A 23,793-nucleotide genomic window follows, 5' to 3' on the forward strand; every position below is an offset into this window, starting at 1 on the left:
TTTCCATCTCCACTCTTATAAAAAAAGTCCTATAGAAAATATTAACCCTTATATAGGTTTTTGGAGTCAGCCTACAGAATCTAATAGAGAATAGTATCTCTGCTACAGAGTTCTTCAAAAGAATCTGTGGCAAGGATCTCATTCTCTGTTCAGTTAGTTAGGAATTGACAATGAATTTCAAACAAACTGCTTGGAGTTTTCTGTAAGACCTATACTGTAGTATCTAAGACAGATAGAACCCTATTGACTTGGCTTCTCCCTATTAAATTCAACACAGCTTGTCTACAATGGTATTTTCTACAATTCCCCACAGAACACAGTTGACCTTCTTTGTGAGGTGTGGTATATCGGGAGAAGCTTGCACTGCTTCTGTATAGTGTTAGCAGGCTCATTTCAGAGAGTGCACAGTCGGAGCGCAACAGTCAGTACTTGAGAGGGACTACTGACTTGCTCCTGACAGACAGACAGAGAGGAGGGATGACGGAAGCTTGCCTTGGCTTTTCACACTTCAGCTCCATGAAGTCCCAGTTATCGTTCGGAGGAGTAGACTCAGTCTGTGATATGTGATAAAAGTTACAGAGCAGGCTCATGTTATCCTTGCAGAACTGATGTAAGCTTTCAAATTCCGCTTGTCCTGCAGGAAAGGAACTCAGTGTGTTCAGCAGAATTCATTCTGCAGGACAGCGGGAGAATTAAGGACCCAATATTGTACCTAAAAAGGGACAGCAGGCATCCTCACAAAGTTCTGTGTCTACATGCACACAAGGGGTGGATGCATTGATTCAAATAAAACCTGCCCTCCCCTGATGATATTTGCCCATTTTTTTAGAATCATGTTTGAATGAAACTTTTTTGTTTCTGAGATTCAGAAGTGTTCAGATGAGTAGCTGGTGGATTTTTCTTTCCTGCCCCTTCAGGTTTTCAGCAGACATCGGAAGCACCAAATTCCCACATGCCAGGCTGCTCTCTAATGGCATTGCCATTCAGAAGCAAACACATTAGAAACCCCAGAAGTGAATTTATTCTCGTGAGATTTCCAGCCCAGCTCTGTAAAGGTTCAAGCCTCAAATAAAACTTCTGAACTGGACACTGGACCAGATCCTGAGTTAGTGTCAATTGGTTTAATTCCACTGACTTCATTTAATATATGCTCCAATTAAATATCCCCAGCTGGATATCTGGTCTTCTAAATCCAGATCTTTTTTGGTATTCCATTTGTAACTGTAGACCAGGTACTTCCTGTGTCAACCAGTCCACACATGGGCATTTGGATAGAAATCTAATCTAATCTAGAGCCAAGGCCTGCAGCAAGCAGCATCCATACCCACCTCATTCTCAGGACTCCGGCAATCTCATGGCGGACAGAGGAGTGTTTGTCCTTGGCCTGTTTTTCCATTCAACATTCGAAGTTCACCCCAGCTGAGAAGATCCTTTTGCCAGACTCTTTTTTTAAACTATCTTGCAGAATCTCTGTGGCCCAAGTGGTATGTTCATTTAGATATTAATTATGGAAGGTCTTGGCATCCTTTCATTTCAGGACAAGTCATCCCTTGATCCTACACGCCCGTAACATGAAAAACATCCCTGAGAAGCACTTGTAATATTCTCCAAATGGCTTGGAGAGGTCAGAGAAGAGTGTTAGTTTAGTGGGGGAGATAATGTCACCCTTGTTAATTGTGTATCTCTCTCTATCAAAAACATTTACCCTGGACCCATTTCAAACAGTCATCCTCTTCTTACCCAAAATCTTTCAAAGGCTTAGCATGTTTTCTAAACCAGGGTGGCTGCGTTTATTATTTTTTGCCGAAATCTCACTGTTTATTTGTCTTGCATTTGCTTGCTCTGTCAAGTTGAAAAGTTGGCAACACTACTTGCTGGTGTCAAGAGTTTACTGAGGCTGAATCTGATACCTTGGGCCTGGGAATCCTGTTAGACAAGTAATAACTATTTCTGAAGTCAGAAGCATTTTACGTTGGCTTTATGAGAGCAAAAAAGGGACTACATCTAAATCAGCATTCGAGGAAGTGTGGGACATAAGGATGAGGATAGAGTGTCAGGTTTCATCTTGTAACATTAATATGCCAGCACCAAGCACTGCTTTAAAATCCTCCTGGAGACTCTTTAATCAAGTTATTATTAAGATCTATAGCAGGCTTGGCTTTTGCTTGGGTATGGGGTTTGTTTGGGGGTTTTATTGTCTGATCTAATGACGCTCGGTTGCTCTTAAAAAATTAGTCGGGCTAATCTTGGCTGAGCACCCTGACCCCACCTGACTGGGTCTCAGCTGATGTGCTGCAGGCTCCGAGATGCAGCATCCAGCTCCTGTCACTGAGGGCTGTGCCTTTACATTACAATTACAGGACACAAGTGTTTTGTAGTATGGTCCTTTGACAAGTTTCTACTAATAGAGTAGACAGGCCCTTAATTATAAACCTATCAACTCCCTCTGTGGGTATTTACAATTTACAAAGAGGGTTTAGGCACCAGGGTATGGGCACTGTAGAAAGAAAGCCTGAAGGCATGATTAGCATGTCCCCATGAGTCACTGGTTAGCCAAGCTATATATTTGCTTTCTTCTAATCTTCCTTCATAAGTTAGTTCCTCCAGTGCCTTAATCATTTTTGTTGCTCTACACTTAAACCTCTCCAGTTTGTAGCCATCTTCCTGGTGCAGAGGAGCCCAGAACTGAGTGTATAATGTGTGCTAGGCACAGTCTCACAAGTGTATCATGTGGGTGTGAAACAAGTGTTTCCCCAACTAGCACTGAATACAAACTTGCACCTGAGAAAAGTGGCACTTTTCGTGTTTTGAGTGTGGAAATGGCAGTGTTCAGATTCCACCACCACCCTTCTCAAAATGTAACAAATTCCTACAGGCACAAATTCAAGAATTTTTGTATTGGTCCCTGTATAAGATGTTACGGTCTTGGGCCAATTTCAAAATGTATTTTAGGTGGAACTCACCCTCCCCACACAGTCCTCCCCACTGGACTTGATTGAGATATTCAGCATTATGAAGGGCATAGTGAAAACTAACCAGTCCCTTCTTTCTACTCTCTCCTTTCATAGGAGAAGAGGTCATTTAAAAGTAAAGGTTAGTGAAGGCAGAATCAATAAAGGAAAATACTTCTTTAGGCAGCCAACCTAAAGGTCAACCTGTGGAATTCACTGAGGTAAATACTGTGGCTGAATTTTAACAGGATTAGGTCATTGTATGAACCATTATTAACATTTGTAGCTACGTAATACTATGAGTAGTTAAATCTCATCATGCTTTGGGCCTTAAACTATTCACCTGTGTGGCTCAGGAAGGATTTTTCCCTCCCATGCAACATTGCACAATTGACTCGGAGCATAATTATAAGAGGGGTTTTGCTTTCCTCTGAAGCAATGGGTACTGGCCACTACTGGAGGCAGGATGCCAGACTAGATGGACCAACTGTCTGATCCAATGTGGCAGTTTCTATGTAGCAAATGAGATTTCAAGGACAGTCAGAACAAGGAAGCTGCAGCCTACCACTACAATATATATTCCAAGCATATGTACATTTCCCTCCTGCTGAGCAAGAAAAGACTATATTTACTGACATTTCATTCTAGAGCATTAAAAGGTAAAATGTAAAGACCTCTGGATTGTTTTAATTTAGGACATGCATTTTGCATGAAAGGAACATTTCTGAAAGTTAATTGCATTTCAATTTGCCATAGATGGTTAATCACAGAACTCACTTCAGATCAAACTCATCATTTCTCTGGCTTGGGAGCGAATATTAAATGTCACTGTTTAAGTCTCTCTTCAGACATCAGTGTGATTTAGGTGACAGACAGAGCTATTCCCAGATGCAGTCCCCTGCTGTAGATGGGACAGAAACACAAGGAGAACACTTGGTGGAAGCCAGCAAGGGTCTGAAAGTTTCTCATTGTGTGGCCAAACTAAACCCTAATAAAATTTCTTTTATCTGGCACTCCAAGGCACACAGGCCGGGGGCCAAGTTAAACAGATACTTTCGTGCTTCTCCTTGTCTCCATTGACAACTTTAATACCTGGAAATTAAAAGCCAGAATGTCTGTGGAGTCAGCTGACAAGAGTCAACAGGGCTACGTAATAAAAGAAAAGTACATAAATAAACAGTAGAGCAGAGAGACAGTTCTGCCGCTTATTCCAGAGGGAGAATCTATCTAAAGAGAGGAGATGGAAAAGCTGGCAAATGTATGGCATTTTGAAGAAATTCCCGCTGGTGTTTTCCTCTGGACAATGAGAAAGAAGAGAATTTAGATTTTGATAATAAAAGACTGTCACATTGCTGGAACTCTCAGGGTTATAGCTTATTTCAGTCATGAGCGGCAACCTAGTGAGTAATGATCTGCATTGCCATGCAAGGAATTTGAGTTCAACTCCTAGTCCAGATCTAAGAGGCCAGCACAGCAGAGTTTGTCTGCACAGTTTACTTCTCTGTACCCTGGAAGTCTCAGGATTGGAGTTTATTGAAGAGATGCAAGAAGCATCCTAGTGGTTAGATCTCTGCATCACCATGCAGGAATCGTGGGTTCATTTTCCTGTCTTGAGTTTGAGCAGGATGTACTGACATTTTGGGGAGGACAACCACATCAGACCAAAATAGACCCTGCTGTAAAATGACGCATCTCCCATTGAAGTCGAAGGAAGTTGCACCTGTTCATATGATGGCTGAATTTGACTCAACATCTCAAGTGCTACTGGCTTAGAATGAATCCCTTCATAGATTGGCATATTCAAAGTATCATCCAACACACACACAAACTCACCAAACAACGGAGAATTACAGGACTGAATGACTCAAAAGTGACCATTATAAACTGACTGGTGCACATACACACAAGCCGATACATTACCTGAGCCAATACAATATACAAGACGTGCCTGCCTGCACCTCTCCAGAACAATTAGCATTGACAATGAAAACACCAATACTGATTCTACTAGCCAGGCTGGTGACACTTGTAGCTCACAGCGAACTTCAGTTCCTGGACAGGCTCAGGATTTCAAGGCAAGAGACCAGATCTTCTAAGGTTATCGTATCATAATTTATTGAGAGATATTAGCTCCCTTTCTGGAGAAAAAGACATTTTCCCCTCTGTACTGAAACCAGAGACAGAAGGCGACAGGAAGAATGAGGACAACAGAAAATGAAAAATAGGAATATTATGAGTGTGTTGTCCCCAGCAGCAACCTCCTTGTTAAGTCTGGGCTGGGTCTAGCTATCTTAGATATTTAAATAGTCCCCATTACCATAGTACATGAACAGACCTTACAAGTTTTAATGAATTTAGCCTGTGACGCATGGAAGTACAATTATCTCCATCTCGAGGTCACACCGAAAGTGTTGGGCACAACAGGGACTTGAACCCAGGTCTCCTAAGTCCTTCACTAGTGACCTAATCATTGGACCAACTGAGTCTCCTGCTGGTTTGTTTTTCAACCAAGTGTTCCAGAACATAAACACTTAAGAGGGAAAACAGTGGGAAAATCTGCTCAACTGCAGAAAAGGTTGAATGTGAGCCAACAAGGTGATGCAATTGTGAAAAAGGCTAATATAATTCTGGGGTGTACTAACAGGAAAATCATGTGAGACAGGCAGTAATTGTTCTACTCTACCTGGCACTGGTGAGGCCTCAACTGGAGTACATTGTCCAGTTCTGGGTGCCACACTTTAAGAAAGATGTGGACAAATTGGAACGCGTCCAGAGGAGAGCAACAAAAATTATAAAAGGCTTAGGAAACCTGACCTGTGAGGAAAGGTTAAAAAAGTTGGCATGTTTAGTCTTAAGAAAAGAAGACAGAGGGGGACCTGATAACAGTCTCCAAATATGTTAAGGGTTGTTATAAAGGGGATGGTCATCAATTATTCTCCATGTTCACTGAAGGTAGGTCAAGAAGTAATGGGCTTAATCTGCAGCAAGGGAGATTTAGGTTAGATATTAGGAAAATCTTTCTAACTAGAATAGTTAAATTCTGAACTAGGCTTGCAAGGGAGGTTGTAGAAGCCCCATCATTGGAGGTTTTTAAGAACAGGTTGGACAAACACCTGTCAGGGATGGTCCATGTTGACTTAATCCTGCCTCAACCTCTTCACGTCCCTTCCAGCCCTACATTTCTATGATTCTATAAAGCAGGGTCACACCTCCATCCTCAATCAGCCATAGTCTGTTTACAAATGGGAAGGAGTGCTGGGTGTGAGGTAGGCTGACTCATGATGCTGCGGTCAGTATTTTCCTCTATCACGATGCCTACAAAAACATGCACCAGTGATTAAACAGCTGGTGTGCAGTGACTAGAGCTTTTCATACTGACCAGTTTTATCTCATAGTTTCTTTGCGCTCCCTCTGTTTGTTGTATGTATCTGTTGGCCCATCTCTTATATTTGGATTGTAAGATCCTTGGGCCAGGGACTTTCCTCTTGTTTTGTGTTTGTACAGTATCTAGCACTTACAGGATCTGGGAATATGACTGGGCTCACTCTGCACTACTGCAATATATATAAAATAATAATAAATAGTCAAATTTCTCCTGAAGACTGTTTCTGTTTCAAGGCCATTAGAAACTATTAGGCTATTTACCTGTACACATGATATGTGTTCTCCTACTGTCTGAGCATTATATAATTGGTTCATTTTAAACTCTCCCTAGCATGTTCAGGAGTCATTTTGAAGTGAGACACGAGGAATGCCATGATCAGAGTCAGTTTGCAATTATGGATTATTGCAAAAAGATTCAGATCAGTTAGTTACAGAGTCCTAACAACAGTGGACAAGTTCAGAGAACCACTTCCAGATCTGGATCTTTATTACCACCATCTCTGAATTATCCAAATCTCCTCCACAAACATGCGTTGAATTCCTCGGGTGGAAGGTGCTATAGATGAGCAAAATATTATTTCTGAGGTTGCATATATTACCTTTTTTGGGTTCAAGTGAACCTCTCTTCAAAGCCACCATGTGATGGCATCTAATGAAGACTGGTCCACACTCCCTTTGGAGTTCTAGTTCTACCAATAGGGGTTGCTATTTAGCGGCATAAATTGTTTATTTCTCCACACCATCACCTAGAGCAGTGGTTCTCAACCTGTGGCCTGGGTGCCACTTGCAGCCCAATCAGCACAGACCCCAGGTGACATCGTCAGGGCCATACAGGTAGTATTGGATACCGCCCACATAACACATTTTGAGCCCATATGCGGCCCACAATGGTAAATAGGTTGAGAACCACTGCTCTAGAGTAAAAGAAGGCAGCTGGGAATCAAAACAGGGTCTCTTGAATAGCACCAACTGCAGGATACCAGTTTGGGCATCATGCAACTTAGCTGAAAGACTGTTCTGTAGTTTTAAAGGGTTACAAAGTATGTAAAGTGCCCTTGTGCTCTCCACATTATTATAAATCAAAGCATGTCATAGATTATTCATTAATCCCAGTTTTTACTGTACTTAAAGAAAAACCATAGCTCATGATTCTGCTTTCAAAATGTCACGTTCCCTGACCTGATGTCAGAACAATGACAGGAGCATTTATAACCAAGATACATACAGTACCTTGCAGGGTGGCTCGTGGTTAGTGAAAGACACAGGGTATAAGGACTCCTAGATATTATTCCCGACTCTGCTATTGAATCTCTGAGCAACCTTGAGCAAGACACAAACTCAGTCCCCCCATCTGTAAAATGGGGATAACAGTTACGTGTCTGACAGGGGTGCTGTGAGGGTCAGTTCAGTAATGCATTTTGAGATCCTGGAACGACAGGTATTAGGCCAATGACAGATAAGAGCAAAGCTTTATAAGAAAAGGGTCTGAATTGTTTGTCTTTGTTTTAAACAGGCAGAGAGCTGTCAGCAAGAGCAAAGAATCCATGTTATCAGAGCATGAGATTGTGAAATACCAGCCAGCAGTACAGACTGATGAGGACACCATAGACTTCACACTGGAAGACTCAGTCCTCCTGCCCATGGATCCAAACCTGGAATGCCACAGCCCACCGCCCGACTACAACTCCGTCATCCACTATTCTGCCCCTCCAGTGTAATCAGCCCAGTTCCATCTTTGCACCTCTTTCAACAATGCTGGATTCTCACATGCCTCCATCATTTGTACAGGCTCTTTAAAAGGACTAGGGTAAAAAGAGAAGGAAACTGACAATGTCCTTGATATGAATGGAAACCCTTAAAGAGCAGCTACCTTAAAGGTATATTTCAGCTTATCTAGTTAACAGACCAGAATCAAAAATAGGAGCTGCAGCCCAAAAGTGCCCCCACTCCTTACTCCCCACACGGGGACTGTTCAGTGGCAATTGCAGACGTGCAAGGTATGTCAATCCCTTTTTGCTCATTCCATACAAGTCACTGAGGGTCAAATCAGGTCAGGTGTGGAAACAGTATTGATTCTGCTGGCCACACGTAGACCCTGCAAGGATTATACGCTCAGATGCTGTCAGGGGAGCAGTTAAGAACTGCAGCCCCAAACACTGATATGTGGATTTTGAAACCATACATTATTTTAAAAACATGGGGATCTCCTTGTCCCTCCCAAAATGTATTTGAAATATCCAAATTGTTTTGCTTATGGTTGGTATTCTAATGGTGTTTGTACATCTTCTGGGATCCGTCCTTGAAACCATACAACATACACAGAGCATGGGCACTCTGAGTACCCGTAGAAAACCTGGATTTGGTTGCATTCTGGGCACACTACAGAGCTCATCTATTTCCCCAGGTTTTTCCTTTGTGGGAACAACAATTTATTTTAGTGCACTATTTTATAATGATTGTTCGGCACCCTAGGTCTTTGGATAGGGACTTTATAAATTTAGATAAATAAATTGTCCTATGTTTGTGTGCACTCAATGCAGGCCATATACCACTAGGACACAAACACTTTAACACAATTTTTCTGTTTAGCTTCTGGACACATCTTTAAAGAAAGCACTTCCCCTAGATTCCACTGCTGATGCCAAACACAGTTTGATTTTTGGAATACCAACCTGTACCACACCAGGAGCAATCTGACATTTAGGTTCATACTGCTGGGGCCCATGCAGCCTAACCACCTTGCTAGTGTGGTGTGTAATGCCCTAAGCGGGTAAATGAAAACTTTTCGCAGTCTGCTTATCCAGGCCTGGCTGGATCCCGGATCTACATAGCCGAGAAATTCAAAGTGACCTGCCCCTCACCCCCCACATGCTGTGTGCAGCAGGGGGGTTGTAGATTTGCCAGCATGCACACCCATGTCCTCCTTTCAGCAACCTCACAAGTAAGCAAGTAATCCTTGTAATTTAATGCACTGTGAAGTAATCTCAGCTGACATTACAAATTTAGGCAGGAGTAAAGCAACTAGGATCTCAAGTCTAAAGCAAGGCTGAGAAAGATGCTCATTGACAGTCAAGCCTGTAACCTCTGAAATTATAACCTGGGAAAAGGAGCTTTACATTAATTTTCTCCCTGGGGATTTTTCCAAGGCCTAGGAAAGCCCTCCAGTCCCTTCCTAGGTCTGGAACTAGCAATTACCTCTTTCCTTCAGAGGACAGATCTTTTTAAATGATCACAAACCGAAAGAAGAAAAGGCACCTGGCAAACAATGTGATCATCTTTCCCTAACTCCTCCAGCATAATGAAAACAGACCAAACACTCTCAGAACATTAGAATCATTTTCAAATTACTAGGTAGACTTGATGACATTGAAATAAGCATGAAAGAAGACTCAGGTATTATCACAGGGGAAAACAAATAAAAAATCCCAAGCCCAGCACCCTCTTAACTGTGAATGGTAAAACATTTGAAATGGGGGGATCCTCAGATTGTAATCCCAGTTCTCTTTAGTTCCTGAATTAGTCTGAAAAAAGCATGCAGGTTCCCATTTGAAAAAAGGGATCTGCAGTAATTCACAAAGATGAGTCTCTAGTAAGCCCCTTGTTCCTATTTGACCTGCTGGGAAGTTGTGGTCTGTAATTGCTTTATTGTCATTTTTGCACTTCTTTGTATTGTAGTAACTATGTGTTAACTAGAGCTGGTCAAATAATGAGAGAAACTGATTGGGGGAATAATTTATCTAAAAAGTGACAAAAAGCTCTTTTGATCAGTTGTTCAGTGAACATTAAATTGACCATCTATAGAGCTGGTCAAATAATAAAGCACTTGGTTTGCAGATAATTTATTCACAAGACAAATGGAAAAAAATGTCTCCAGTATATAACTCTGCTGGGTCTAGCATTAACAGTGTCAATGTGAGACAGTTTTTGCTGTTGTACCTTGCTCTTAAACGTGTGAAAATTACAGTGTGTAAAAAACTTTTGCTTGCAAAATCTAAATATAAGGAGGCCTAGGGAAAAAAATAACAGTTGCAAGTATATAAATGTGCTCTCCATTTCTAAAATAAAATTGGAAACACTGCTGTGCTAATTAACTGCTTCCAAGAAAACTCAGCATCTTTTCACATCACCTTTCTTCAGAACACAATTTGCAGAGGCTTTTATGAAACCAAAGTGATGCAGGGGTTGTGTTCTAAGTGGAACCAAGGGAGTGCTTTTATTTACGGGGGTACTGCATCTAGAGTCTTATTATGGCTTTTAGCCAACATCCATCACAGTTGTTTTTATGTCACATGAGAACACAGAAATGCAGGCCTGTGCACTCTCCATGAGATCTGCAAAATTATACCCATTTTAATCGCTGGTTCCATGGATGGGCCTCTAAAAACTGAGGACCTCTTTGTGATTCAAGGATCAGAAGGCATCTAGAGCTAGCCATGCCTGATGCCCAGTTCATCGGAAACAGGACAACAATCCCTGTCTGTGGGTGGGAGGGTTTGGTTCCTTTATGTCAGCCTCAATGCACTTAAGAAGTGTCCTGAACAAAACTGCAAATGACCAAGATTTGGACAAATGTGTTTCCAACTTTTATTTGAGTGGAAGTTTCTTTTTCTTTTTCACAGTAAATGCAACCAGCTGAACTATTACCTGACAAGTATTATTCACGTATGTGTCTTGTATTTTATTTACTAATATTTTGTTTGTCCTTTCCTCTCCTCCCTTAATTTAATTATTGTTCTTTCCTTACATTGGTGTATATAGTTTACCCAGTAGAGGCAAATATAGCAATTCCTCCATATGATATGTCTGTAACATTTTAATCAAGAGAAAGACGGAGATCCCCTGATGTAACAGAGTTAAGTATCTTTACTAAACATTTCACTAATGCTTGCGGGCCAGGCTCGGTTAACAGTACCCTCCCATTTCCAGTTTATAGTGACTCTCCTTCTGGCTGTTAGCATCTTTGGCTCTCCTTTATTCCCTTTGTTACGTAGCTTCAGTTAGAAAACAGGGATTGGGAGGAATCTGGTGGGCTTGTAACACTCCTGCAGGTATCAGCTGTGCAGCTCAAGGTAAAGGGGAGGGATTTTCACAGCTTCTAGTCTAACTCCGAGGCTGATCTACTGATAGGAGGAAGAGAGGAGGACAAATTGCTAAGTGCTGTAATGTTTGATTTTTCAGACTTCTCAGGGATTCCTGTTTGACTCCAGAGGGCAGTTGGCCGCCTGCCTTTCTAATCTGATTCAGTTTAACGACAACTGTTATTAACCTGTGCAAACCTGCTGGGCTTTTTATGGTGCTTTCCCCTTCTGTTTTTCCCTAGCAACCACAAAGTATCAGGCAAAGGGACTCTGAGCATTCAGGGGAAAGAATCTCCCCGATGAACCCTGGGGCCAGATAAGAGGCCAAAGATAAGGTACCTGATTGTGGTCCAGACCCAACTAATTATTTTGGTGTTTCTTGACATCTATATTCCCTGGTTCCCCTTTTTCCTTACTCTCCATTTATCTTAACACTTAATTCCATGGAAAGTTCAGATCATGTTTAGCCTCCCTCCTGGCTTCTCCCAGTAGCTTCTTCTCTGCCTTTTGGCTAAGATCAAATGTGCAACTGGTTTCAGTCTGATATTGCCCAGGTATCCTGTACTTGCTGGGGATTGACTAGATCATCTAAACAGGACTTTTTTTTTTTCACCTTTAACTTTAACCTTTTCCCATCCTAAGACTTCCTACATTGGCTAGAGTTAGGGACTGTGACTTTTTTATCTCTATCAGAAACTGTCCATGTAACATCTCCCTGAACAAAATATGTTTCTTCTCTTCTGGGTATTTAAATACTGAGCTTCTCCAGCAAGCTAAAATTTGGTGAATTTATAGCTGAAGTCTATCTGTTTCCCCTGTCTCTTTCAGACAGTTTGATCACTCTTTGCCTCTTTCACTTTATCTTAACTAGATGGGGGGCCCAAACTCAGACACTGGATCCATCTCCCCCTGCCCTGAGTGCTAGGGTACCTCCAATCAAAATGAAAATCTCATGTCTCAAGCCTTACTCTGTAGTAGGCTCAAATAAGGACATTAAATCCTGTTAAATTTGGATCTGTATTGAGATCCAAATCTAAATGTCTCCAAACTCCACAGTTTGGATCTCTCTCTAATGTGAGCACTGCTCTTTCTTGCAACTTTGTTGGGCAGTTGTCTGGAGTCCTTCAAAAGGCCATGGCACTTTATCACTTCTTCTCTGCCTCCTATTTATTGTGGAGAATGTTCACTGGCACTTTACTCTGTAACCAGCTAGTCAAAAGCTTAAAACATAAATCTTCTCAATAACATTTCATCTTCAGCAGTGGCACTGTCTTGTCACGTCCCATCTCGCCTGGGAAGTGTTATCTGCTTTTAATACAATTACAAGGGTGTGGTCTTGATTAATGGTTTCTAGCTCCCAAGTCCCACCTGGGCAATCCCATGGAATAAAACGTTTCTGATGAAATATCATCAGCAAAATGTCCATAACAAGATACGATGCTACAAAGCACTGGATCTGTAGGAGATGATGCAATTCTGAGCTCAAACATAGGGCCTTCTTCTTAAAATTAATTGGAGGGAGAAAACAGGAGGAGAGGTATGAATTCCCTTGTTCGACCTCAGCTCTGGTTTGTTTGTATCAAGTGTTGTTTCCATATTGTGTAGAAGGACAAAAAGTCCCAGTTCCTGGCTGAACTGCAAGAGCTCACTGGCATGCCAACCAAATATGATTCCTTAAAAGATATGGTTACTCACGAAGACTAGCATGGAATGCAGGAACCAAATAGTGTCTTTGCCTGCCTGATAATCCTGTTTCACAAGAGCCAGCCCAGCCTTATTATTCAATTAATTTTTCCTTAGACCTTGAGCTGTCAAAGCTGTTAATGAAAGCTGGGAAAGCCCAATAACTATGGAGTTAAGGGAAATAAACTAAGCAAGTGCCATGGTATTATTCAAATCACTATGGAATGTCTGGGTGCCCTGTCCCTGTCTGGCTGAAGAATGTATGCACTGAAAACTCCGCTTTCTTACGTAGTCGAAAATTGTATTGTATCTATTAACCAAAATAAAATAAAATAAAATGATTCTATATTTATACAGCCCAGGACTCCTTTGTGTCATCTGTTGTCTCATGTGAAGTTGTCCTTGAAGCATAATATAAATAAATAAAGAAACAGTGTTTTCAGAGGGTTTACAGAGAATGGAATTTGCATTAATTGCTTCATGGTTTTCAAAGGTTAGGACATAAACCTGCCACATTGTAACAGCTCAAAGATGTCTAATGGCCATATTTGCTTAAAAGGCTCATGATGCTGGGAAAATGGTTGGCCAGATTCTGATCTTAGTTACACTGGTGTAAATCCACAGATCTGACATGATCACAGCACAGTGTGGTATAGACACTGGCAGCTGATAACTACAACTCATTAGACATGAAGGCTACAAACCATTTTTTGTAAGGTCCTACAAACTAACCAATAGGACTATTCAAATGCTTAAAGTTAAGTCTTTGTGGGATTGAAGATATGCCCCTCAATAAGACCCCTAATTCACCAAAGCACTTAAGCACATGTTTAAACCTCACTGACTTGAATGGGACTGAAAGTTAAGCACAGGCTTACGAGTTTTGCTGAACATGGCTGCATGGCTATCTGCTCTTCAAGACTCAAATGTGTTACCTTGGGCTGTGTGACAAAGAGCTCAAGTCAACTGCAGAACATGGTGGCATTTGGGGTTTCTTGAGATTTGGCTTAGCATTTCACAAAGATGTTTTCCCTTTCATTTAAACAGCTGCTTTGCAAAAGAGATCTAATTCAAATAAATATTTTCTAATAAACAGGAAAGACCCTCAAAAATTGGCTCCCCTGAACCAAAGTTGGACCACTGAAATGCTGAGCTCTTTCCTGAATCTGGAACACCTAGCTTACAGACAGGTTCTAAAATGTAGAAAAATAAGATGTGAAATTATATATATAAAATTAATTCAATGAAAAGCTTCAAATGACATGAGGTACTTTGCCTTGACATTTGGTAAAATTCCTCTAACCACAGCTTCCAATGTCTCCTGTCCGTTTTCAGTGGTATGGTTAACTATTATTGGCTGAACTATATTTGATAGCTTTTCAGCTAAGGAACATCTGCCAGTTTCAGACAGACTGGCCAAGATCCATTTCTGTTTCTTTTTCCACACAAAGGATTTAATTAGAAATCAGTAGTGTTCCAGAGATATTTCTCTCTTTGTGCACTTTAAAAGCTGGCATGGTCTTGCACTAGACAATTGGGTTTGGAAAACTCCAGAGCACTCGGTCACTTGGAACCGTTTAAAGTTTCTCTCCATCCCTTATTCCAAATAGTCCTGGAACTAAATGTGTCTAAATGATACATGTCATGCGAAGTGCAGCAGTCTCCTCTCATTCACATAATGAGCAGGAACACTCTTCCACTGTAAACTATGAAATGTCTTAGTGGCTTATATAATGCATCACTCGTATAATTTTGCTAGGCAGTATAGAACCACCTCCTCCTGTATGAAGCTAATGTATCAAACGGCAGAAAGAAAATATAGAAAATTAACTTGGTTTGATTCATTTTTAGCTCATAACATAATTTATTGATTGCCTGGTATTATGCACGGCTACAGCTAAACTTTTGCAAGGTGCCTGATTTTGCCTTGCCTTCGGGAAGAATAGTCTTGTGGGTAAAGCACAAGACAAGGAGTTAAGGGATCTGAACTGTTCTCCCAGTAAACTGTCTTCTGCCTCCGTGTAGTAGAATACAATGAAAGAGAAGTCCTTAGTCCACAGACTAGGCTGTACATCTCCCCGGTACATAGAATTTTCTTCACAAGATGACACAGAGGAGGCAGCGCCCGCATAGACTCAAAAGGATGCATTTATTTTTGTTGGTTCCTAACTAGCTTGTAAGTGCCTCAGGGTAGAATCATATCAGATCATCCGTTGTGAGAGGCACCTAGCACACTGCAAAAAAAAAAAAAAAAAACGACATCCATACTAGGAGAACCTGACTCTTTGGCCTCCTCCAATGGCTGGCCCACAAGAGAAAATCAGCCTGCTACTCCTTCCAGCTAGCAGACTTACTTCTTTAGTTCAAGTGTTAGCATCTCATGGTTTTAGAAAAAGAGGTCTGCGGTTCAAGGCCCCAGTAGGGTCAATTTAGATAATAATAAACATGAATAAATAAATATAAAAGATATTACCCAGCCACCTTGTCTTCCTAATAAATATGTCATTCAGAGGGTTACTGAAAGAAAATACCCCTCACATTTGAAGTATCTGGCTTTATTAACCAAGAGGAATTTGAACCAGGGCAGCCAATTCTTCAAGGAGTTCACTGGAATTTAGGCTGGAACTCTGCCCTATTTATTCTTCCCCCTTTCCCCCCCCCGCCCTGCCCCCCCCCATTATTGATTTCACCAGATTGATTTTAGTTGAAAGTCCAAAGAAAAATACAGCTGTTTCAAAACAGAGAGAAACAAAACCAAAGGAAGGTGACTGGAAGGATAGGGAGAGATGCTGAAGCTCTGCTAGGACAAGAATAAAATCTGCTGGCGGAGTCTGATTAGAGGAGCCATGGCAGCAGGGAGACCAGATAGCAAGTGTGAAAAATCGGGACGGGGGTAGGGAGTAATAGGCACCTTTGTAAGAAAAAGACCCAAAAATCAGGACTGTCCCTATAAAATCAGGACATCTGGTCACCCTACATGGCAGTAGGAAGCACTGGACCTACAGCAGGAGAGGATATTTTAGAAAGCAGGAATCAATCATTTTCGCAGAGGAAGGGCGTGCAGGCACACTAGGCTGATCCTGCTCCCATCATGGTCATGGTCTCAAGGAGTCAAATTCATCCCTAAGCGGACTTGGAGACTGCTTTAGCTAGTATCTTCTGTTGGCTGTTTTTTTCTTGCTACTACCCATTCTTCCTTCCTGGCACATAAATTATATCATTTTGTGTTCACTTTTTACACCATTTACATCACCTACATGATACAGCATTTGCTAACTGGGTCACCTGGTCATAATGGCTTTTCCTGTTGCAATATCCTCAAAGGCCAAGTCTTTGTTGTCAGCCTCCATAATCTTTGTGCTAAGTCTAAAGTCAAACATGGAAGCAGTCCCTGCAGGAGACTCTGGGATCCTTACTTCATCATGTCAGTAGTGATGGAGAGTGGGGACAACCCAGCTGTTAACTAGGCACAGTCTCTGAGCTAGGCCAGGAATGGGTACACCACCTGCCTTTTTGCGTTGCCACACAGATTTTCTTCTCTTTTTTTGTTCCCACCCCACCCCGGAATATTGCAGGAGAAGACTTTCAAACCTGGCAGCGGATTTAAGATGAACAAAATTAATAGCACAAAGCAGCCCCCATTTTCCCATTGAAATAAATGGAGAATTTTGCCCCAGCAGGTCCCATACCCAGTGCTGTGCCCTCTGCCCCTCTAGGCTGTACTGGATGAGCAATGCCAGCATGACCTTTATAAGCCAGAACTATATATTCTGATCTGCAGAGGCAAGGACTGGATCAGTAGAAGAATAAACTGGGGCATCTTTGGACACACTGCTTGGAGTAGCGCCTGTTTATTTTTAAGCTGTGCTGTTGTCAAAATGAATTCCTCAAGCATCCAAAGGTTAATTTGCTTTTCATAACTATGCATTGAAAGAAATGAAAACTTTATTCTTTCCTGGGAGAGATTTGACCTTTTATTCATGTATATTTTTCAAATCCTGTCCTCCACTGTTTATGCCCCAAGCAAGAATGTCACAAGTTGTCATAGCAGCGAGCGAAGCCAACAAAGACAAGCAGGGGTAAGGCAAAGAGAGCAGGTGTGGAGTGGGAAACATGGATGTGCTGCACTGAGGTAACAGTCTTTCTGCCTGTCCCTAACAGAACATCTGCAATTACCTCTCCTAGAGCTACTGAGGCAAGCAGTAAACCACCAGTATGTTGTGAGGTTGAGATAAAGTGTAATGTGACTTAGCAGCCTCACATCCTGCGGTGCTGGAACCATTTTTATAGTGGGGGCGCTGAGAGCCATGGAACCAAACTGTAAACCCTGGATATAATGGAAACCGCTTCAAGCCAAGGGGTGTGGCACACCCCCCGCACCTCTAGTTCAAGCACCTATGCTCACATCAGGCTGAGAGGAAAGTGGGCTAAACCCAAACCACCACTTGCCCAAACACTGGGATTGTTTGGCTCTGATTCTGATTGTCATGACACCTATTGACACAGCATCACCCTGGGCTAACAGCATGTCACTGAGTTATAATGTTGTAAGTGAAGTTGTGACGCTGTTGTGCCATGATGCTGAGCCACGATTTGGTGCATTCGGGATTATTTATTTGGTCTGTAATGAATAGGACAGGCCTGAAGATTTCAAGGAACAATGGCAATCTGACACGCACTGCCCCCTTCCTCAACAGAACACATTGCCTGTGCAGGACACCTAGTTCCTGCCAGCCCAGACAGGGGCAGCTAGGGCCTGAGGACAACTCTGGGTTTTTCCCATGTGCCACTATGACTGGCTCTGACTGATTTCAGTCCAGTGCAATTATTAACCATTATTATTAGTGCTTGCTGTACTGTGGGTAAGGCAGTTACTGCTTTCTGATACCTGCACCTACACTGCTGTATCAGATCCCTATAACAGTAACAGGAGCTTGCAGGGGAACACCAGTACAAACCGGGAGAGGAGTGGACTTTGTGTTGTCCACCTCAATATACCTGTTTTTTCTCTGAAACCATGACCAGGAGGCACAAGAACATCCATGGTTGATGTTACCGTGAAAGCCTGTTGGTGTAGAAGACATTCAAGAACAGATCATCCCTACGTAAAGAACACTCAGTAGTTTCCCCTGGACTCATGCAAGATATAGCTGCCCAAGTATGTCAAACTCTTTGTTCACTAAGGGCCATATTGTGCCACCCTTATGTTGAACAGTCCCTTTCTCCTCACGTCATCCCACTGATTTCAAGGGTGGCACAGTTGGACAGTAATCCTTTTCATAAATTCTCCAGTTTTCTCTGAAGTTCATGAAGTTTTATTTCAATCAAGGCTAATCCAGCCCTTTTTTCAAGAGTCCTGCACCCTCCCTGCAGGGTGATTTTTTTGCATTAGGTTTACATATTTGCCACTAACAGAATGCATAGCAGAATTGCTTTGGGGAATTACAAGAGACCAATGATTTTGGTAGGGAGTTAAGAGCATTTATCTGTATCTGTCTCCTGTTTCAAGATCACTTCATCTGGTGATGCAAAGTATGAATAATACCGGGTGATTTCTGATGGTGCTTAATGTAGCAGGAGTTGCATATTCCTCATACAAAGTGGTAAGGACTCAAAGAAGGGGCCAGACAAGCTAGAAGAATTACACTTTGGCCTATAGGGCAGTCATCATTTGCCATCACCTGCAGGGGCTGAAAATTATAACCCCATCCTCCCAGCAGGATTCAAGAAAAATGTGGATAGTTACATAGATTCCCATGGTACCTTGCAATAAGAACAGGCTTGATTGTTTAACACTAGTGATTCTTGCCCACGTGCATAGGCATAAATTGATCGCCAGCTTCAGAGGCAGGCATGGGATTTGCCACAGGGTGGATTAATTAGTGACTTCCTCAGGAGGATGGAGGGAGGATCATCTATTATAGATTAGGTGACTGTACCTCACACAACTGATTGCCTGAGACTGCAGAGTAGGGCGTGCAACACTGGGGAACTGGGGCATTCCTGATGCCTTCCATGGTTTCCCCTCACGCCCCTGCCCAGAGGACACAGTCTAATCCTGAAATGTCACATACCTTTAGGTACCTTCAAATGAACTTCACCCACCAAATGTGAGTGCAAAGAATGTGACAACAGTGGGCTTAGGTTAGCAAAATAAGGTTGTGGATACATGCCAGAAGGACCACCAAAGAGATCTAGGAAGGGCCTTGAGAGTCAGTGGAGAATATGAAGGCTGTGAGGGCAACAAAGATCTAAAGTAGCATAGAACAGTGGTGAAGAGGCATCAGATCTTCTGTAGCACAGAAAAGGGCCAGCAGCAGATTAAAGAGAGTTGTAGATGGAGAAGCAGCAGCCAAGAAGCAAAATGAGATCAGCAGGGAAAGAATGGAAGAGGTCTGGGTAAACATCAAAGGGATGGTCAACATGGAAGGAGACAGGAGGCAAACTGCTGGGTTATGGGAGCATTACAGATTGCTAGGTAACTGTTGAGAAAGGCTGGGAATGCCTAGAAGAGCCAGAGGGCAAAGAAGAGGGCAGAGGGCTGGCAGTGAAAAAGGGAGAGGTTACTTGGTAGAGGTCTTAGGGGAGTTAGCAGAATAGGATGCAAGGCTTCTGATTTTGTAACTAAAGCTAAAACAGGCTGAAGCGAAACAAGCAACATACTTGGGTCTTATTGAATATTCACTGTGAAGTGGTGACGTATAATTGGTGACGGTAAGTCCCATTAGAGATACCGTGAAACTAAATTTGGATACAGAGACCCCAAAGTGACTGGGGCGGGCAGAGCCAGTGCAATTTGGAGTAGAAAGCCTTTTGTGCTCAGCAGTGGAGTGTGACAATGATGGATGAGACATACCAAAGGAGCAGCCCTCACAACTTTTAAAAAAACTACTGCCACGTGATTACCAGAGGGAAAAGCATCCTGACACAATGAGGCAGGGAAACCCTGTTCACCTTTTTGTATTAGCATCTGTAACCATGGGAATTCCCCTGAAGCCCACTGAAGATATCTGGGGCAAAGGACCATCTGGGAAAGACCAAAAGGAGAGTGAGGGTATGGCACAGCTTTAATCCAGAGACATTCTCTCCTGTGCCTCAAATCACCACACTGTGTTTTACCTAATGCTGACTGAACAGAACAGCAGGGCTAAAATGAAAGATGTAGTTTAGAACACATGGGGCAGCATAGGAAGGGGTTCTGGGAGAAAAGAGATGGTGGAGCTGTTACATTTTGTTGGTTGGCTTGTGTCAAGTATCCTGTTAAATCCTGCTGCCTTCAGACAGATTACAACCCACTCTTCCTCATGGCACTGCTGCCTGGCATTATTGTGCGACTAGCCCACTTGCATTTCTCTAAGGCATGTTTCAAAACTGGACCTCAGGTGAATTCACACACTCCAAGTGTGTCTCCAACCAAAGCTGATGGAACAGCAGTGACACAGATCAAAGGAAGCTGTATGACCTGAAATAAACAAGCAGAAGTGTCTCAAGGGCACATTTGCTTAGTTGGATATTTCCTTCCCAGTTTGGGCCCTCCTTCCCCAATTTGCTATAACAAGCCCTTTGACGTCAAGTGAAGGCAAAAGGCAAGCATCCTGAGATACCTCCTCCTAGGGTTTTTTGCTTTAGTATGCATGGTATTGAAATGTACTTAAAGGATGGTATAGAAGAATTTATGCAAACATACAGGCTAGTACCACACTGCTGCCAGAATGCAGGAAACGAGCACCCCTCAGTTCTCAATGACAGCAGAGAAAGAAACGAATTAGTGCAACTTCACCCTCACTGCATGGAGTAGAGTAGAAGGTTATTCATAAGCTTATTTTGTTAGTACATTACTGATATATTTCTGTTTCTATGTTTGTGATTAGTACATTCCTTGCAAAAATTGCTTAGTAAATCAAACAACAAGTACCAGTAAAAGTTTTAAGTATCTGGCATTTTCTATATCCTACAACAATTTAATAGCATTCTCATAGCATCTTGGATTTTGGTTCACCAGAAGGCCTCAGTACAAATCTGGCCTGCCAGTCAACACTCCTTAACTTTTACAGTCAGTCTTGTGGATAAAGATTGTTCAATGCATAAGTAACTCTTACCAAAAGAAATAAAACCACCCATCACAACTCCTCAAATGCATAAGCCCAAGTGCACCATGGGATGAATATATTATAAGCACAGAACTTTCATCATCACACTATGTGCTTACACATAGCTGGCTCCATGTTGTTTACTCTTCAGTCAACAGGGAGTGAAGGGCTAAACTCAGATCTCCTACACTGTCATGCACCATGCAGGCACATCCCTGGGCCATCATATTAATGGGAAGGCATAGATAATACTGGCCCAGGCTGGGTCTCAACATATTTTAAAAAAACAAACAAAACAACCCACATTACATAGTAAATAAAAGGAACTTGGAGGTCATTGCAATAGCTGCTGTCCCCGCTCTCACTGCCTAAGGCATGAAAATATACCTGCCAATTGTAATGTCCTGTCCAGGACTTTAGAAAAGCCAAAGAAGAGACTCCCTCCACAGAGAATTCTTCCCAGATTTCACATTGGTCCAGTGCATGCTTGGACAAGATGCTGGACATTTGGTCAGTGCTGTGTGCATACCTTTGCAATATAGGCATAACTGAGAGTACATCTACACAGGGATAAAAAACCTATGGCTGGCCCAGGTCAGCTGACTAGGGTTCATGAGGCTTGGGCTCCAGGCTGAAAAACTGAAGTATAGACACTTGGGCTCCAGTTGGAGCATGAGTTCTAGGACCCTGCGAGGGTAGAGGGACCCCAGAGCTCTGGCTCCAGCCCAAGCCCGACCGTCTACACAGCAATTTTTCAGCCCAGAGCCCAAGCATCGTGAGCCCAAGTCAGCTGACCTGGGCCAGCCACGGCCATGCCGTGAGTCTTTTATCCCTGTGTAGATGTACCCTAATAAGCCTCATTGATTAGGGCTTTAAGGAGCTCTCAACCAGCTGCAGGAAAGGAACCCTCAGGCCATGAGTTGTGATCTCCAAGCCAACAAGGAAGAGTGAGTAACAACCCAGAGTGCAACAGACCAGAAAGAACAAGCTGAACCAAATCCTCCAGAAGACACACTAACAAGAAAAGGGCAATTTGAGGCTGCAGGACAACAATGGACACTGGCCCCTGGAATGTCTGCGCACAGCCTCAAACAATGAAATTGCACTGTGCAAAGATCCTGGCAGCTAAGGCCTTCTGACATTCAGTGGTGCTAACTTCACCACTTCAGGTTGTGGGAGGAGGCAGAGAGAGAAAGACAGCTGAGAAAAGGATTCTGCATTAGGATGCTACAATATCCCCACTGGCATATGATCTCGTAAACGCTAAGTCCCATTTCAATCCCTCTTTCAGAGGAACTACAGAGAATGGATATCTGTTCATCAAGCACAACAGCCAAGGATGAGGCAATGAGAAAACTGTACAACCAGTGCGGGAACTCACTGACACCATGCCAAAAATCAATACACCAGATGACTGCTCTGGGTGTCTGTGATCTAGAGAGTGGAAAGACGGCTGATCAGAATGCAGAGAAGAGACACAGAAGAGAATTCCAGTCCTGCTCCAGGTACCTCACAGCACTTTATGAAGCAATGAATGACACTAGACCTTTACAAATCTGTAAACCATCATGTCCACCAATGGGACAACACAAACAATAAATAATAATATAGCAGCCACGTAGACGAGCACAGCAGCCATTACCAGCTCACTCACAGCTCACATACAAGAGTGGACATGAAAACTGATTTTAGTGAAACAGGTTACTGGTGTGATGGGTTCCCCGCACAGGATGCCACCTGGAACTGGGTTACCACTGAGCCCTCTGACCCACCAGCCTGGGCTCCCTCTCACACGTGCTGCTGTGACAAGTTGCAAAGCCCTCCAAGCTTGCACTTCCACCAGCATTCACACAGGTAAGGACACACCCAGTTGCAGTTACACACAGGCTCTCTAACCACCAGCCTCCCAGCCTAGGATCCCAGAGCGGTACCGTCCTGCCCTGGTCAAATCTGGCGAGTGTACAAGTTTAACACATGGACCTCACACTCCCTACAACAATACACCTGGAAACCCCTGAGAAATAAAGACCAAACAGCAGGGAAATGATGGTCCCAGGCTAGAGAGATTTCTAGCCTGTGTATGAAAACCTGAGAAACCCAAGCTGAAAAGCCTAGGCAGCTTGTGCCTTAAGAATCCGCCAGCCTCTTTATCGCTCAGGGTGATAATTTTCTAATTCATATCCTACCTATCTAGTATGTTAAACTCAGTTTGCGGTTTTGTTTATTTACTAGGTAATCTGCTTTGATCTGTTTGCTATCACTTATAATCACTTAAAATCTAGACTTTTGTAGTTAATAAACTTATTTTATGTTTTAATCCAAATTATAGAAGCTGTTTTGAAGCTAGCTTGGTGGATCTAATTACTGGAATGACCAAAAGCTTTGGGGATTGTCTGCCACATTCTTTGCAGTTTGCCCTAATTAAGTAACCTCAGTGTGGCTCCCCTCGGACCCTGGTCACAACTGGGATATTTTATATGGTTTATTTTAATGTCATTAGGCTTTTAACTCCGACCTACACAGATATTTGTGAAAGGGCCCTTGATCTGATTTCTCATTCCAAGGGCAGAGACAAAACCAGCAATGACTCATCCTATTCCAATGAAG

General features: G+C 42.6%; 1 protein-coding gene across 2 annotated transcripts in view; it reads left to right on the forward strand.

Moving 5' to 3' along the window:
- LOC311525979 (vascular endothelial growth factor receptor kdr-like) overlaps positions 1-13,452 on the forward strand; it is a 182,288-nt gene extending 168,836 nt beyond the window's left edge. For both annotated transcript variants that reach the window (XM_084638534.1, XM_084638535.1), the window contains exon 30: positions 7,849-13,452. In XM_084638534.1, the coding sequence (XP_084494660.1) occupies positions 7,849-8,053 (205 nt within the window). In that variant the 3' untranslated portion in view covers positions 8,054-13,452. The remainder of the gene's footprint in view (positions 1-7,848) is intronic.
- The last annotated feature ends 10,341 nt before the right edge of the window (positions 13,453-23,793 follow it).

This window comes from Lepidochelys olivacea, assembly GCF_965140295.1.
Source record: "Lepidochelys olivacea isolate rLepOli2 genome assembly, chromosome: 9".
In the NCBI taxonomy this organism is placed as follows: domain Eukaryota; kingdom Metazoa; phylum Chordata; order Testudines; family Cheloniidae; genus Lepidochelys; species Lepidochelys olivacea.